Genomic DNA, 16,781 nt, shown 5'->3' on the forward strand with positions numbered 1-16,781 from the left:
TTTTTTCCTCCACCGCTATCGAAAAAGTTGAGGACAACAAGACATTCCTGTTTGAGGTGAGGAAAATATACTCCAAATAGCCCTTGCTGGCCGCCATTAGCTTTCGCTAAACCTGAAGGCTGAAGCCGGTTTAGAAATGGAGACACCCTCTGAACGGTCGGACCCGAAGAATGGACAGATCAGATAACGCCCAAAGTTGCTACTGCACATCATGCAAGATTGGACTGGACAGGATTGGATTGCACCTGACCTTCTTAAGTATCGCGCAATCATCGCCACCGAGCGATTTAGGGGTGGGGTGTTTAATTGGGGAAATAAAAATTTTTGGATGTCATATCAAATGTTTGACCAGATGTCGGAAGAGGTTTTAGACACAAATGAAAAAACGAATTTCACGACTCGTCTCAAAACCATGAGACGAATTTTTTGAGTCTAACTAATCCGTCATTAACGTATGTGGTTTACTGTAGCACTAATGACTAATCATAAACTAATTAGGCTTAAAATTTGTCTCACTATTTCTCACATAACTATACAATTAGTTTTTCGTTTCATCTACTTTTAATACTCTATTTAGATGTATAAAGATTCAATAATGTTTTTGGCTGAAAATATTTTAGACCTAAACAGGGCCTCAGAAGAGAGGGCCGACATCATCGGGGGCGTGGAGGTGGAGCTCCTATCCATCCGTATAAAATGTCTGAAGAAGAACAGTTGAGCCTCCCTTCCTGCAGCAGCAGCAGCAGCTGAGGGCCTGAAAGTCCTCTCCATTTCCGGCCTGTCTCTTCTTCTCCTTCTCCTTCCTGTCCAATCCCTCCATTGCTATTTTCGTGCTGCCTCGACACCATAAGATTTTTGAGGGCGGATTGGTGTCTCCTCCTCTTTGCCCCGGAAAGAGAGGTTCTTGGCCTCGCTTTCCTCCAACATCGTTTTTGTGTTGTTAGGTCTTTTGTTGATTATTGGGTGGCTCTGCCTGCGCTTGTCCCCCACCCAGCGTCTCATCAGATCGATATATTGTGCTGCTCGGATTATTGCGCGCGCTTTGCCCCTGGACTTTTGCATTCTGTTTGCATTTGATAAAGTTCTTGGCTTTGCAAGGTTTTCAATTCAATTATCCGTGTCTGGCTGTCGATTCGTTGCTTGTTTCCCGGCGCACTAATCATTTCGTCTTCGACAAAGAAGCGCTCTTTCCAGGTCGTCGATCACCCAGCGCCGGTATTTAGTTCCCATCCGAGCAAGGGGAAGTTTGTTCTTTGCTCCTGGCAATTAATCGAGGGCCAAATAAATTCCATCCATTTTGCTTATCCAATTCGAGCGTAAGGAAAGAAGCAAAAAGTGATTCTTTTTATTAAAAAAAAATCCAGTCTTGCTGCTGTTCTTGCGACCAATCCGATGGGGAAGGTCGGGGAGAGGTGGAGGGCGTTCTCGACGAACAGATGGCTGGTGTTCGTGGCGGCAATGTGGCTGCAGTCCATGGCCGGGATCGGGTACCTCTTCGGCGCCATCTCGCCGGTGGTCAAGGCCGCGCTGGGTTACAACCAGCGGCAGGTGGCGGCGCTCGGCGTCGCCAAGGACCTCGGGGACTGCGTCGGCTTCCTCGCCGGGTCGCTCTCCGCCACGCTGCCGGCGTGGGCGATGCTGCTCATCGGCGCCGCTCAGAACTTCCTCGGCTACGGCTGGCTGTGGCTCATCGTCACCAGGCAGGTGCCGGCGCTGCCCCTCTCCATGGTGCGTGCCCACCCTGTCTTTGCGATGGATTGGTGATTTGTACTTGAATTTAATTTGATTTGATTTGATTCGTGGATTTGATTGCTCGATGAAATCCTTGATTTGATTGATGAGTTTAAACTCAGAGATAGCAACGTCTTATACTGATGATGTTTGTTGTCCATGGATGAACTCTGGGGATGCTTGTTAAATTTCGGTACAAGTTGTCAATTTGTTGCTTATCAAATTGTATGTTCACCGGGAACAAATGTTGCCGTGATTGTTTAGCGCTTGATCGGATAAGGAGTAGTAGGAATTGTTTGCGAAGAAGGTGGGCCTAATATGAGATGGTGACAGCAAAGCGTATGATTTAAATAATTTGAACTGAATAGGATGGGATGTGGAAAATGGCGTGTAGGATAGATCGTAGATTAGATCAGAAGTGTAGGGAACATGGACGATTTTTTTAGCATCGGATTACTTGTGAAACTGACCAATCACATGAGTGTATTTCTGGACCAGCGATGATATATTCTTGTTGTGTTCTTATTTTGGGGGTCTTTGTCACTTTATGCTGCTCGTCTGTATCCATTTTGTTTCTTCAGCTGTAACCAGATTCTTTGGCAATATTTGACTTCATGTTCATAACAACGCTAATGCGGTGGAGATTCATTTTAATTCAGAAGTAACCTCTTCTGTAACCAAACTCTCTTGATCTGCTTATATACATTTCTTTTTCACCTCCTTTTCGGCCGGTGACTAGTCAAGTTTGACCTCCTAAACTTAGCATGATGTGTCCATCCAAATTCCATGGAAGTAGAAGTAATTGCGCCACGTATAGTGCATGAATGCATTATATTGTTATGAGTATGCATACAACATTGCCAGGTTTTGGTCTTTGAGTGGATGACTGGTGGTGCTTATAACTTGTAAGTAAACTGCTAGTTTATAAAAATAAGTTGCCTGATTTTTTAAAGAGAATATGAGGGATTGAGTGTTCAATCAGGATTTGTTGCTTGCTGTGCAGAACTATTTTATTTTTACTGTTGTTTTCATACTTCTTAGATTTATGAATTGATCTGGTTTAACATGACATGTGAACATGTTTATATGTGTAACAACAGGAATAATTGTGAAAAATTGCATTGACTTCTCAAATGAAAACTAATCAACAAATGATGTTACAACCTGGTACTACAAAATTTTATGAAGAAAATGAGGAATCTTGTACTCTGTTCATGTTCATTTTCCCCAATTCCTCATGATCAAATGAATAATACAAGTACCCAACTTAAGCAAATATACAATTTTATATTACTGCTGAAATGTAATCTTCACTGTTTCCTTATCCAGATGTGTCTTCTTATCTTTGTTGGAACCAATGGTGAGACATACTTCAACACAGCTTCACTTGTGACATGCATTCAGAACTTCCCAAAGAGCAGGGGCCCTACAGTGGGTATCCTTAAAGGATTCGCCGGCCTTAGCAGCGCTATTCTGACTCAACTGTATACAGTATTGCACACACCTGACCACGCCACACTTGTCTTCATGGTGGCAGTTGGGCCATCATTGGTTGCCATTGGCCTGATGTTTGTTATTAGGCCTGTTGGAGGTCACCGTCAGGTGCGGCCATCCGACAATAACAGCTTCATGTTCATCTACACCATTTGTTTGCTCCTTGCTTCCTATCTAGTCGGTGTCATGCTCGTTCAAGATTTCGTGCAACTGAGTGACAATGTGGTTGTTTTTGTCACGGTAGTTCTTTTCATCCTGCTTATTTTACCAATTGCAATTCCTCTGACCTTGACATTTTTGTCGAAAACTGAAAATCCAATTGAGGAGGCACTACTTGCTGAACCATCAAAAGGACAGGCAAGTACTTCACAAGAAAAGGAGCCAGATGTATTTTTAAGTGAGGTTGATGAGGAGAAACCTAAAGAAATTGACTCGTTACCCCCATCTGAAAGGAGGAAGAGGATTGCAGAATTACAGGCCAGGCTAGTGCAAGCTGCAGCACGAGGTGGCGTTAGAATCAGGAAGCGTCCTCACCGTGGGGAGAACTTCACCCTGATGCAGGCATTGGTCAAGGCTGATTTTTGGCTAATTTGGTTATCACTTCTTCTTGGCTCGGGATCAGGGTTGACGGTGATCGACAATCTGGGTCAGATGAGTCAGGCTGTTGGATTCAAGGATGCACATATATTTGTTTCATTGACGAGCATATGGAATTTCCTTGGTCGTGTCGGAGGTGGCTACTTCTCAGAGAATATTGTGAGGTGGGGACACTATATTATCTTCAATCTAGCCTATCATTCACTGTTAGTACCTTCAAAAATTGTTGCTATCATCTCATGGTATAGGAGGCTGCCGCTAAAACTGGAAATTTCTTTATTTTGGTGATCAGTGTGAACAATTGAACAAAAATAGAGCAAGGGAATTGCCACTAAGCATTATAGCCGTTTGCCTTTTATTTTTTACAAGTTAATACCAATTGTTAATATTCTGTCCATATATGTACTTACTATTTTTCTTTCAGAGAACGTACATACCCAAGACACATAGCACTGGCTTTTGCTCAGATTCTGATGGCTGCTGGCCATTTTCTCTTTGCAATGGCTTGGCCTGGAACTATGTATGTGGGAACCTTCTTGGTTGGGCTTGGATATGGAGCTCATTGGGCTATTGTGCCAGCTGCTGTCTCTGAACTTTTTGGAGTAAAACACTTTGGGGCGATGTACAATTTTCTCACAGCAGCAAACCCCACAGGGTCACTGATCTTCTCAGGAGTTATTGCTAGTAACTTGTATGACTATGAAGCTGAGAAACAAGCACACCACCAGAGTTCTTGGTCTGGACAGTCACTTCGCAACATGAACTTGCTCGCAGAGGGGCCTCTGAAGTGTGAAGGACCTGTTTGCTTCTTTGTCAGCTCACTGATCATGTCAGCATTTTGCATTGTTGGAGCTGGCCTGAGCTTAATTGTTGTTCACAGGACCAAACGAGTGTATGCTAACCTCTACCGAGCTGTCCGGACTTGACAATTAATTGTTGAATCCCCCCTTCTGTTCCATGTTCCCTGTATTATTGCGTAAATGATTCAAGATACACAGTTAAAGTTTACCTGTATTATTGCGTATATGATTCAGGTTACACAAAGTTAAGTCTACCTGTAAAGTTTCAGACCATTTCAGAGCTTGTATTGTAAGAATAGTTATTTCCAGGTGGAAGTTTACACGCACTATAAATTAATTATCATGGGGCATTCTTTATAAGAGTCTGATACTTGTAATCAGCCAACAGTTACATACTCATGCATATTTCCTTGCATGAATCTCTTAGTGGTACTTTTAGTAGCAATGCATATGTCCTTTTGTTGAATGATTTCAGCAAAGCTGAAAAGTTAAGTTGTTGCTTATTTTGCTTTCTTCCATGCAACATTATAATGTTCCTTCTCGCATAGCTTTCCGTTGTTCTTTGGTCTAGATAAATTTTAGTTTGGAAGAACAGCTGCAAGATGATGAGATTCCAGAATCAAACCAGATTGGGGCCTGGGGCATCAGTGAGCACCTTGACTAGCTTTTCTTGTTACAGCTTCTTTATATGAAAAGCTGTAAATTCTAGTAGTACATTGTACCTTCCTTATGGTTTTAATTCCATTCTGATTTGTGAAGCTGTATCACATCAGTTGGCAACTCTGTGTGTTATGGAGTACTACTATATTGCTCTTGCTAGCTAGCTGCTACTGAACATTATCATTTCTGTGGAAGTGCAACCTTAAGGATGACCTACAACAGCTCGTCTACATTGTCTCTTGCTGCAAAAATATGATCCTTATATTTTAGATGGACTAAGCTTCTGAATGAAATGCAACATGTATAACTCAGTTATCTTCATGTCTCCAGCTGAAGGATTAACCAGCAATTTCAGTTTCACTTTATGTCTGCCATATAACAACTTCTGTTTCTGGCTGCTTCTGACAAACATCTGAATCTCAGATCTGCTGTTAACTCAGCTGTGAAATAGCTTCCACAATTTTCTTGTGTCCATGTTTTTACCTCTCCAATGGGCAGCAGCAGCAGCTCATCAGCACAAGCTCCAGCGTCCCAAGTTTTACTTGTGCAAGAGCATCAAGATCAGCATCTGCTTGACAACTCCAGCTCTGCTGCAAAACCACCACATTATTGCAATCCTCAACAGCTGCTATTTTTCTACTGTGTACAACTACCTCTGAACTACTATGCCAGTCTTTTAATTGTGTTCTTAATTAATGTTCAGTTACAGTCTCTGCATAGCTGGCCTCGTCAGGCTCCATCTACAAAGTGTGATGCCAAGGTTCAACTGCCTGCCTGCTTGCTGCTGCTGCTCTCATCAGAATCAAACTTCATTCTTGAACAAGAGGAACCCCAATGCTTACACACTGGCAGATTATCACTTCTTTTCAACCTCAAAATAAAATGATCCAACTTAACCTAGTGCCTAATGTTGTCAGACATTACCCCCTTAACAATTTTTAATCTGTTGTTGCAGTGACAGAAAATGTGATAGCTGTGTTAGTAGTAGCACTAAAACTACAGAAGAGATATTTTTTGTGCTAGTGCTATAGTCACATTGTCTTCTCAGGATGATACCAGTACAAAGTGCTGGTGAGTGATGATGTAGAGATGGAGTGCTTAAAAGAGGAGTAACAACAAGTGGGTCCCACATGGGGAGAGAAAAAAAGGTTCTCTCACACAGCCATGCACACACAAGGTATCTTCTCTGGAGTGAGGAAAAAAATATTAGTATTATTTATTATTTGTTATTGTTATTAGGGTTAAGGAGGGGAGGAAACTTTTTTCTGTAGCTGGTGGTTAATTGCATGCTGGGAAATACCTAAAATATCCCTGGACATCTGATTGATCCAGCATTAGGACCTACTGTGATTTTACACAAATAGCCTCTAATAAAGTGTCACGCATGCGTATACGTATCTGTATACAAGTACATTACGAGTTTTATTTCTAGTGTGTGATGGGCCCCACCTGAGGATATATGGGACACTTTCCCATGTGGTGTTGCCCGTGTTAACATCAAATGTCCATCCAAAAATAATAATAAATCCATTAAACTAACAAAAAAAATCAAATTCTCAGCAGATAAATCAGCAGCCATAAGATTTACATCCATTTCCATTAATAAAAACAAAACAACAAATAACTTTCAAACCTGAAATGCCAGAAAAGCCCTTGGCTTAGGGCTACAAGCCTGTACAGCGGAGGAATTTAATTTGGGCAACAAGTAAGGGCAAAGTTTGAAACTTTTAATGCAAACAAACAAAAACAAAAACAAAAGTGGAATAAATAATTTATAATATTTTGTTTTTTTTACAGGGCAACACATATGAGTGAGTGAGTGACCCTGACCTACTCTTTTTCTACTTCTACTGCTACTGCCCCTCTCTCTCTCTCTCTCCCATTTGGTATTACACAAAATTTGGGGCTTTGACTAAAAGTCTTGAGCTAAAAAAGCTTCATTTTTTAGAGCCTCTGTTCCTGCTCCTCCCCCCCGAAATAAAATTCGGGAGGGCTGCGAAAAAAATTTGATTTTTTTTTTGCAGTTCCGGCCTCGAATTCGCCCGCCTCGACGAGCTGATCCGCATGGGTACGCGCTGAATCGATCCCCTCTCTCTTTCTTGGCTTTCAATTGAGGTGTTTCTCGCCGCCGGCCGTGGCCTGCCGCGGCAGATCTGGCCGGGTTAGGGTTTGCGCCCGGTTCTTGGGGGAGCTCCGGTTTTCGTGGCCTCTGGGGTCAGGATGGCTGCTGGGTACGTGCCGCAATGCTGCGGATCGTGCGGATCGGGGGGTTTCTTGGCTTGATTTGAGCTGGGGCTTTGGATGGAGGAGAGTTGTTCTTGAGCTTGATTTGCGTGGGGGCGCTTCCTGTTCATCTCGTTTGAGTTTTGGTACTGTTTCTGGGTGCGGGAGATTTGAGGGTTTTTTTTTGGAGAGTGTTTGGATTTTTGTTTCTTTCTCTAGCTTTGTTGCTGCCGAAGATTTACTTCCTTTTTGGGGGATTTAGCTCTAGGGTTTCGTGATCTGCTTAGCTGCTGACGCAGATCGAGAGTGTTTGGTGGAGCTCAGTTAACTCTTGAAATGCAATTTCTCGATGAACTCCCATCATGAAATTTTCTCGATGAACTACTTCTATTTTGTTTTTTGTTTCTGAATTCGAACAACTGTGTAGTACACCGACTAAAAGCTTCGGTTTTTTTTTTCTGTTTTTCTTTTTTTGGGGCGGGCTTCTTCACTGCTTGTTTACATGCCGTTAGGTTTCACACTCTCACATCAGTGAGCTGATTGCTGATTATCCTTATTTCCCCCTTAGATTCCTAACCACTTCCTACTTAACTGCAGATCGGATCAGCAGAAGTATCGTAATTCTTCAAGTTTGTTGAAGAGTATTGCAGCACATTGAGCACTTGTTCAATTCCCTGGGGTTATTTTTTTGTCCCTGCACTAGTCTTCGTTGTTTGCTAATCAAGTTGAAAGGTGGAGATGAACGTGGACTACAATATGGATGAGGCTCTCAAAGCGAGAGGTGTTGCGGAGAGCAGGTTTCATGCGCGGGACATCAGGGGCGCACGCAAGTACGCGATCAAGGCGCAGAATCTCTGCCCATCTCTTGAAGGAATATCTCAGATGGTGTCGACACTGGAGGTTCATCTTGCTGCTGAGTCCAAGATTGATGGAGAGAGTGACTGGTACCGGATCTTGTCTTTAAGTGCCTTTGCAGATGAAGAGGAAGTGAAGAAACAATACAGGAAGCTAGCTCTCCAGCTGCACCCTGACAAGAACAAGTCCGTTGGTGCCGAGGAGGCCTTTAAACTTATCTCTGAGGCATGGAGTGTGTTGTCCGACAATAGTAAGAAGGTAGTTTATGATCAGAAGAGGAAGGATCATTCTGTTGTCAATGTAACCAATGGCATGTATACTTATGATAAGAAGGCAAACAAGAGAGCTCGAAAGAATGCTGCAGCCGCCGCCGCTGCGGCTGCGGCCGCTGCAGCTGCTGCTGCTGAGGCTACTACACGTCCTGCTGGGGTTGATACCTTCTGGACATCCTGCAATCGCTGCCGGATGCAGTATGAGTACTTGAGAGTTTATCTTAACCATAATCTCCTGTGTCCAAACTGCCATCATGCATTTTTGGCAGTAGAGACTGGATTTCCTTGCAATGGGAGCAGTTCTTCATTCTCCTGGTCAACCAAACAGCAGCCGCAGAATAACAATTCCACCAAGCATGCATATAGCTCAACAAGCAGGAGTTCTAGCATTCCAGGGACAGGCCATGGGGGATACCAGCAAGATGGTACTTATGATTCCTACAACAACCAAAGCTTCCAGTGGAATCAGTACTCCAAGACAACACCTACAGCTGGTACAAATTCTTACAGTACCCAGGCTTTGGAGAAACCAAAAAGAAAACATGACGAGAGTTACAACTACAACTATTCTGCTAGTGGCAATTCATATGGCCATGAGAGAGCTACTTCAAGGCGTGGCCGCTTTTCTAAGAGGAGAAGGCATAGTAATGATGGTTACACTACTATGGATTTTGGTGGAGATAACAGAGAAACTGTAACTGCCAGCACAGAAACAACTGCTTTCGCTGATGTGGCAGTGGCACACGTTAATGGTAATTCAGTGGAAAAGTTGAGATCTGCAGTGAGTGGAAGAAGAGCTAATGTTTTGAGAGAGATTTCTCAAATTGATACGCGAGCTCTACTTATTGAGAAAGCCAAGGCTACCATCCAGGAAAAGTTACAGGAGTGGAACATCTCATCTTCGCTGCATGCAGATAGGGGAAAGTCGCAAGGAAAAGTATACCCCAGTGATAACAACATAAAGCAGAATGGGGTCCTCTTCGACAAACATGTCAAAGGGCTCAAGCAATGCAGCTCAAGAAGTGTTGACATCCAAGCATCTACGGCTGATGAAAAGAATCCAGAACAGAGGCGTGTACCAGTGTCAATTGATGTCCCAGATCCTGACTTCCATGATTTCGACAAGGATCGCACTGAGCGAGCTTTTGATAGTGATCAAGTATGGGCTACATATGATAGTGAAGATGGTATGCCTCGTCTATATGCAATGGTGCAGAAAGTTCTTTCAATGCGACCTTTCAGGATTCGCATGAGTTTCCTCAACTCCAAGTCCAACAGTGAACTGGCACCCATAAGCTGGGTTGCCTCTGGTTTCCAAAAGACATGCGGTGATTTCAGAGTTGGGAGATACCAGATTTCTGAAACGGTCAATATATTTTCGCACAAAGTCAGCTGGACTAAAGGCCCCCGTGGGATTATCAGAATTGTTCCCCAGAAAGGTGATACATGGGCTTTATACCGAAACTGGTCTCCTGATTGGAATGAACTAACACCTGATGATGTTATATATAAGTATGAGATAGTAGAAGTTATTGATGATTTTACTGAGGAGCAAGGGCTGACAGTCATCCCATTGCTGAAGGTTGCTGGTTTCAAAGCTGTGTTCCATAGGCACATGGATCCCACAGAGGCCAGGAGAATACCAAAGGAAGAGCTTTTCCGATTCTCACATCGGGTTCCGTCTCGCCTGCTGACTGGGGAAGAAGGCAACAATGCCCCGAAAGGTTGTCATGAGCTGGACCCTGCAGCAACTCCAGTGGACCTTCTTAAGGTTATTACAGAAGTTACGGAAGATGCAACCACACAACCTGCTAAGTAGAAGACCGGCAACTATGAACACTGAAGATAGCTTGGATGTCTGAACTGTTGAATGCACTTCACTGAACCCAACATTTGTTGGTCTCTTAAGTTCTAGTATGTCATCTTATTTTTGGCTGATGACTTGGACAACTCAACCAGGGCAAGCAGTCTATGTCGCAGAATTCTGACATAATTCTTAGGCATTCTAACATTTTGGTTTTACCGCAATACGGATATCACTGAAGTAAAAGACAATTTGGAGGCCAGTTTTGGCGATTGACGAGGCAACCAAGTAGCGCTTGATGAGGCTATTAGTCAACAGAAGCTAAGAAGCCTCATGAGTCGCTGAAGGTGCTACTTGTTTGTCACTCTTAAGGTACAGTGCTCTTCATCCAAGCCGAATTCGAGGGGAGAACCGTTAGGCTTCCCCATGTACCCGAGTTTGTGTACTGGTTTACTTATTAAGATGTTGTACTTCCTTTAATCTATAGTAATTCACCCCTATAATGTTGAACGTGATGATTCGAAATTCTAGTTGGATTCTGAGGACCGGTTCGGAAATTTTAATATCATTATATTTTAGTAGATTTTTCTGTTTTACATTCTTCTTTTGTTGCTTGATCTGGTCGAAAATATGGACATGGAATCATTATGCTGATGGATGTTGTATCCAATTATAAACTCTTAATATGCTGTGGTATTGTTAGTGTAAGATGTTCTATTTCTGTTATCTAGGGATTACGATGTTCTAGAATTAATGGAATGAGTGCTTTGACATAGCCAAATTATGTACAAATAATGTGACTGATTTAAAATTTTCTTCCTGTGCGCTGTTAGCTGATTTATATGCAACTATATCCATTCTCACTGTTTATCCGTTTTTTTTTTACTGATTGCAAACATGTGGTGTCCAACAAATATCGGTATAGATGTTGTAATAGGGATTACTGGCCACTGTATATCCTTAGCCTATTTATCAAGATGGATAGGGCTTGAAAAGATGTGCATGAACACCAATGATGAAACATCATCAATAGTGGATGCAAAAGATTGACAGGATCACAACAATTAACCACACAGATGTTATGAGGTTGATGTATATTGATGAGTAGTGATGAAAAGAATACTACAGAGATTTGGTGGGGAGCAACAGGCTTGTTGATGGAAACACAAATCTTATCCATATTATCCACTGGCAGTCAGATTATGGAGTGTTTCGAAGCTAAATGCCGGTTACATCCAAATGGTTCCAGATAAATCTCTGCCAGAATGGAAAGCACTCCTGCTCTGCTCTCTCCAGACAGCACACACATCAGGCACAATCAGGTCAGCAAACCTGAAAGTGAAGTGAAAGTTGCAGGACATGAGAGGATGAATTTCACTTGATCTGGGCTTGAGTAGGTTGATAGTGTCAATTATTGTATAGCATTTTATTGCTCGTGGTATTTTTTTCCCACTTGTTCAATCTGACAAACAAGAATGATACGGCTCGTTTCATGTTCATATGGATGATTTTGAATATAGTCAAATATAGACATATATAATTATGTGCATCAATCAATAGACAAATCTAGATAATACTGAAGAGTCTTATAATATGAAACAATGGAGTGAGAACAAATCATGCACGCCTAATTTTAGTGGAATTAGATTTGAGCAAGGCTGCTCGTTTTCGCCTGATTTCTCCACCGTTCACAAGGTTATATGACGTATGAACTGCATTTAGAAACCAATAATCTGAAGGCCTGTTTGGTTCTCTACCCTACCAAAAATATTGGTAGTGTCAATTGTTTGCACCACCAAGTTGTTGGGAGGGTGGAGTTCTACTGTTGATGTTTGGTTTGTTACAAACATTGAACCAAAATTTTGTTATAGAGTGAAGAAAGTTCTAGAATCGTTCCAAATGAAGCATGGACATTGCTAATTGTTTGGGATCAAACCAAACAATCACATTTACTATTTAAACTACCAAAAAATAGGTAGGGCATGTTTTGGTATCAAACGTGGATAAATATAAGAACCTTTGTCGTTCTTTCTTTTGTTGTTTTAGAACAGAATTCTTCTTGTTGCATTCTACAAATCATTATAAAACTGGCAATCATCGTCCAGGAATGTTGGTAACGAAGCAATATTGGAAGGCACAAAATGATCAGGCATCCCTGAACTTCTTGGGCATAGCCAAAAATCAGGAGACAACAGTCAAAACACCACAGGAAGGGAATTTTGGAAGCTTGATGCCATCAACATTAAAAAGTTCCTGATAAGTCTATCAAATGTGCAACACATTTTCCCACCTCAAAACAGAAGGTAAGAGCAAGGGTCAGAGATATCACAACCAATCAGCTTAACAATTTTCAAGTTAAAAGGGGGACATCAGTCGACTCTGTCCACTTGATCTATGTGCCATCCGTGAGGGTCCTCTTCGACGTGCTGATGTACAGAACTGCATCCAGACAATGAGCAGGAAAAATCAGGATAGATAATTGAGGCAGATAACACGATTAAATGAGTGTAACAATAGGGACGAGTTATACAAATATAATTCGCAAACCAGACAGGAAACTGGACTTTTTAAGTCCAGGATATACCATTGTTGCCTCTTATGAAGGCATCACCATACTTGTTCTTGAGTTGGCCATTCACATACTCTTCCGTTTGCTCCATTGCAATGTTCATATACCCATCCAGGCAAGCCAAAATACCTGGTTATCAGGAAAAAATGGTAAACATATAACTTATAAGGAGAATGATGACATTTGTCCATGTCACTTGTCAAGTCAGATTGGTTTCCCTTCTCAGCACAGCATTTGATAATTAAACATATAATGGAGGGAACACCAGCCACAAGGATGGAGGGAATAAAATGAATTTAATGTAAATAAAGTTCCCTCATGAGCTAACGATAGAAAATTTCATTCAACGATATTTTAATTTATCTACTATGATATTTCTGTATATACAGATATACACTCAAGCATGCAAAGTAAGCGGAAAATGAAATGATTCAGCAATGCTCATCAAGCAACAGAAGACTCTCTCTCTCTCTCTCCCTCTCCCCCAAAATATAAGTATTTCTAGGATTTAAATTTTATATGACAATATAAGCAGTTGTGCATTGATTCCCATAATACCAATCATTTCAATGGTTCCAAAGCCAATCAGGTGAATATAGTCAATTTAAAATTTAAAAACTGATCACTGACTATAAGCCTCACCTTAGTCTCTTTGTTAAATAACCTAGAAATGCTTATATTTTGGAAGAGAGGTAGTATGCACTATTGGTTTCTTATATGCAGAGTATCCATCATAGAAATACAATGTGATGTATTCTTGCAGTATTGCCCTGTGCAAAAGATATGAAGTAACAGCGTATGGTTAAACACAGAATGTACACAAACTTGTGTGGGGCAGGAAAAAAAAGGGGGCCTAAATAAAGCATGTATAAGTTTCCAAGAGAGCATACAGTATAAATCTATGTTTTGAAGGTGACTACTAAAATCCTCACCATCCCAAATGAGTGACAACGCAGTGAATGAATAAAGGTTACAGTACTGCATTATAATGATAAATAAATGTTTCTTTATTACAAACAAGGACTTGACACTTAACATGAACACCATCAAACAAATACATATCACTCCATGCTAAGCCAGATATAGTCTATTGTCATACAACTGCATGAAGAAATGCAACTTGGTGAACTATCAAAGATAAATGACTGTTTCCAAAAGTACACACCATTTGACAATCTCTAATACTGCACCCCCTTTGTAGCAACCAATATTATATTATTTGCAGCAGCGAATTAGGATATTTCCATAAATTTGAGATATCTAACATATTTGATCACAAGTCCATTGTCAATCTAATAAATAATATGGAGGAAAATGAAATTCTGGGACAATGTTTTGTAAAATGAAGACCACACTTTCACGTGTAAATGGTACATGACATGTAAATGGTAAATAGGCTAAAAAACAAGGATATACTAGTAGCCTACTGTATGAATCTGAGGTGTCCATGCTTTTTTTATATGATGGGGCTTGCCAAGCAAAAATTGGATGAGTTGACAAGAAGATTAATCTTCCCTAATCTTGTCTGCTACCCTGAACTTTATTTATAATTGGTCAGTGATCCTTTTATCACTCTAGCTTCTATCACAAATTTCAGCCTCATTTAGAGTGTGGGAATCAAGCCAAATTTCTACCTTCTCAACAGGTCCTTAGCCTTAAAATCAAAATCTTATTGGTTTTTTATTTAAATAAAATAAGATGGGAGAGGAAATTGTTGCTATGCACAATGCTTGGCATACTTAGCAGCAGGATTAAACATTATGGGGACCATGCCCACGTGAGGACTTAGTCCACAACCATCTATTTACATATTAAGTGCTAAGCAGATGGTTGGGATTAACTCCTCGCATGTGGATGGTCCCCACAAAAGTAATCATGCCTATAGTTCCGTGAATTCTCAGCATAACAAAATTGTACATTCTATCTGTTTTAGTTGTAAATGTGGCAAAACAAATTAGTACATTTAGAAGAAAATTTAAATTTGAGTCAAAGTGTGTAACTTTATTGTATTCGATAGTCACTACTTAACTTAAAACTTGACAATCCATATGTTAACTATATACATTTTCTGAATGAAATTCCACATTATATGGCATCAGTCATCACTATCCCCCACCTTTCTTATCAGCTTTTCCCTAACAAGCTCTATGGAGAATAATGACTGGTTATTAGCCTATTTCCTAACAGAACAGTCAATTCCAGACTGAACACTTGTTTTCCTTTAATATATTTGACAACTTTAACAAGGTTGTGTTCTTTCATATCATTTACTCCCTCCATTCCAAAGTATAAGCATTTTTAAGTTTTTTAGTGAATCCTAAGGTTAAGTGACAAATTTGAAACTCTACATGTCCTTATATTTCTAGACGGTGGGAGTAATATCCATTTATAGAGAGAAGTGGTAGATTGGATAAGGTAACTGGAACTGGGGAAGCTTTGGTGGTATTTTGGTCTAAACTTGGTATCTCTCAGCAGCAAAAAAACAAATTTATATTCGCATATACTGCGAAATTTTCAAATATTATTGGAGAATACTTTTGACCATTTCTCAACATTTCCATGACTCGAGACAAGTTTGCGGGAAACCTAAATAGAACGAATGAGGTCTACACCATGGGCTGAAGCACAGGAGCAGCAGCCATCACGCCCGAATCGATCTCCTGTGTTCCCATAGTTGGCACTAAAAACCTCTTAAAAATCAATCACCACAATGCTCCACAACCAAACCTCTCAAAATCACTTATTTTTCTAATAAATTTTCGGATCTAGCAACGATGCACATCACAAAGACACGAACTAACCAGAAAACTACTACTACTACTACTAAACCTTATTAGGAGATGTGATGAGAGACACTAAGAGGAGTAACGCCGTGCCCTAGGGTTCTGAGCAGCAGCGGGCGTAGAGAGAGTCGTCCAAAAAGGGAGGGGGAGGAGACCTCGGTAGTCGACGCCGGAGTTGAGCTTGACGACGACGGGGCGGCCCCTGATCGACTTGAGGAAGTCCGAGGGCGTCTTCACCGCTCCGCCTCCGCCTCCGCCGCCGCCTCCGCCGCCGGCGCCGGACTTGTCCGCGCCGCCGGTGCTCATCTCTCTCGTCTCGCTCCCGCCGCGCGGGTTAGGGTGGGGAAGGAGGCCGTGAGGAGCTTGCTGGGCTTCGGTGTTGGGCTCGGCTAGTACTTGGGTTTTTTTCTTCTTTCATGTGTTCTCTTTTTTTTTTTCTCCCTTCTCCCTGGTCCACCTGGCGGGAACTTAGAGTATCTACATTGTGTATGAAAAATAATCTTATGACTCTATGGCCACGTTAGTTTGTATTGGGTAAGTTAACTTATCCGGCACAAAAAATATAGTAATAGATTAGTACATGATTAATTAATATTAATTATTTAAAAACATAAAAGGATTAATATGATTTTTTAAAACAACTTTCTTATAGAAAAATTTTACAAAAAATACACCGTTTAGCTGTTCGAAAAGCGTGTGTACGAGAAATGATAGAGAAGTTATCTAACGGAGGGGAAACGATATAGACTATTTTATCATTGTGAAAGGAGATATTAGGGAGCAAAAGAGGATGAGCTATAAGGACTACCCATATGGATTAAAATATATTATCTCTCTCCTCTCTTGTAAGAGAGCTAGAACTATTGGATAAAATTTGTGGATCCTGCCTTGTGTCCATTACTATCTTTATATATCGTATAAATTGAAATAACAAAAGACCACCTATGTAGGGTCTCATCTATATGGGCCAAGTAGTTCATCTACTTATGAAGC

General features: G+C 41.2%; 3 protein-coding genes across 3 annotated transcripts; 2 read left to right on the top strand and 1 right to left on the bottom strand.

Annotated features, from left to right (window-relative positions):
• The first annotated feature begins 739 nt into the window (after positions 1–739).
• Positions 740–4,836, top strand: LOC102716407 (protein NUCLEAR FUSION DEFECTIVE 4-like). The gene is made up of 3 exons (XM_015836813.2): positions 740–1,728; positions 3,061–3,986; positions 4,247–4,836. Exons 1-3 carry the CDS (start codon positions 1,393–1,395, stop codon positions 4,746–4,748), a joined length of 1,764 nt encoding a protein of 587 aa, XP_015692299.2. The 5' UTR covers positions 740–1,392; the 3' UTR covers positions 4,749–4,836.
• Positions 4,837–7,163: 2,327 nt separating this feature from the next.
• Positions 7,164–11,090, top strand: LOC102711249. Its single transcript, XM_006652150.3, has 2 exons — positions 7,164–7,350; positions 8,103–11,090. The coding sequence occupies exon 2, from the start codon at positions 8,244–8,246 to the stop codon at positions 10,449–10,451; it is 2,208 nt and encodes a 735-aa protein (XP_006652213.1). The 5' UTR covers positions 7,164–7,350; positions 8,103–8,243; the 3' UTR covers positions 10,452–11,090.
• A 1,479-nt stretch (positions 11,091–12,569) lies between these two features.
• On the bottom strand, positions 12,570–16,162 carry LOC102711524 (U6 snRNA-associated Sm-like protein LSm6). Its single transcript, XM_006652151.3, has 3 exons — positions 15,944–16,162; positions 13,021–13,134; positions 12,570–12,875 (listed from the first exon to the last, which is right to left on the bottom strand). The coding sequence occupies exons 1-3, from the start codon at positions 16,092–16,094 to the stop codon at positions 12,829–12,831; spliced, it is 312 nt and encodes a 103-aa protein (XP_006652214.2). The 5' UTR covers positions 16,095–16,162; the 3' UTR covers positions 12,570–12,828.
• Positions 16,163–16,781: the final 619 nt, after the last annotated feature.

Source organism: Oryza brachyantha, chromosome 4, assembly GCF_000231095.2.
Source record: "Oryza brachyantha chromosome 4, ObraRS2, whole genome shotgun sequence".
NCBI lineage: Eukaryota > Viridiplantae > Streptophyta > Magnoliopsida > Poales > Poaceae > Oryza > Oryza brachyantha.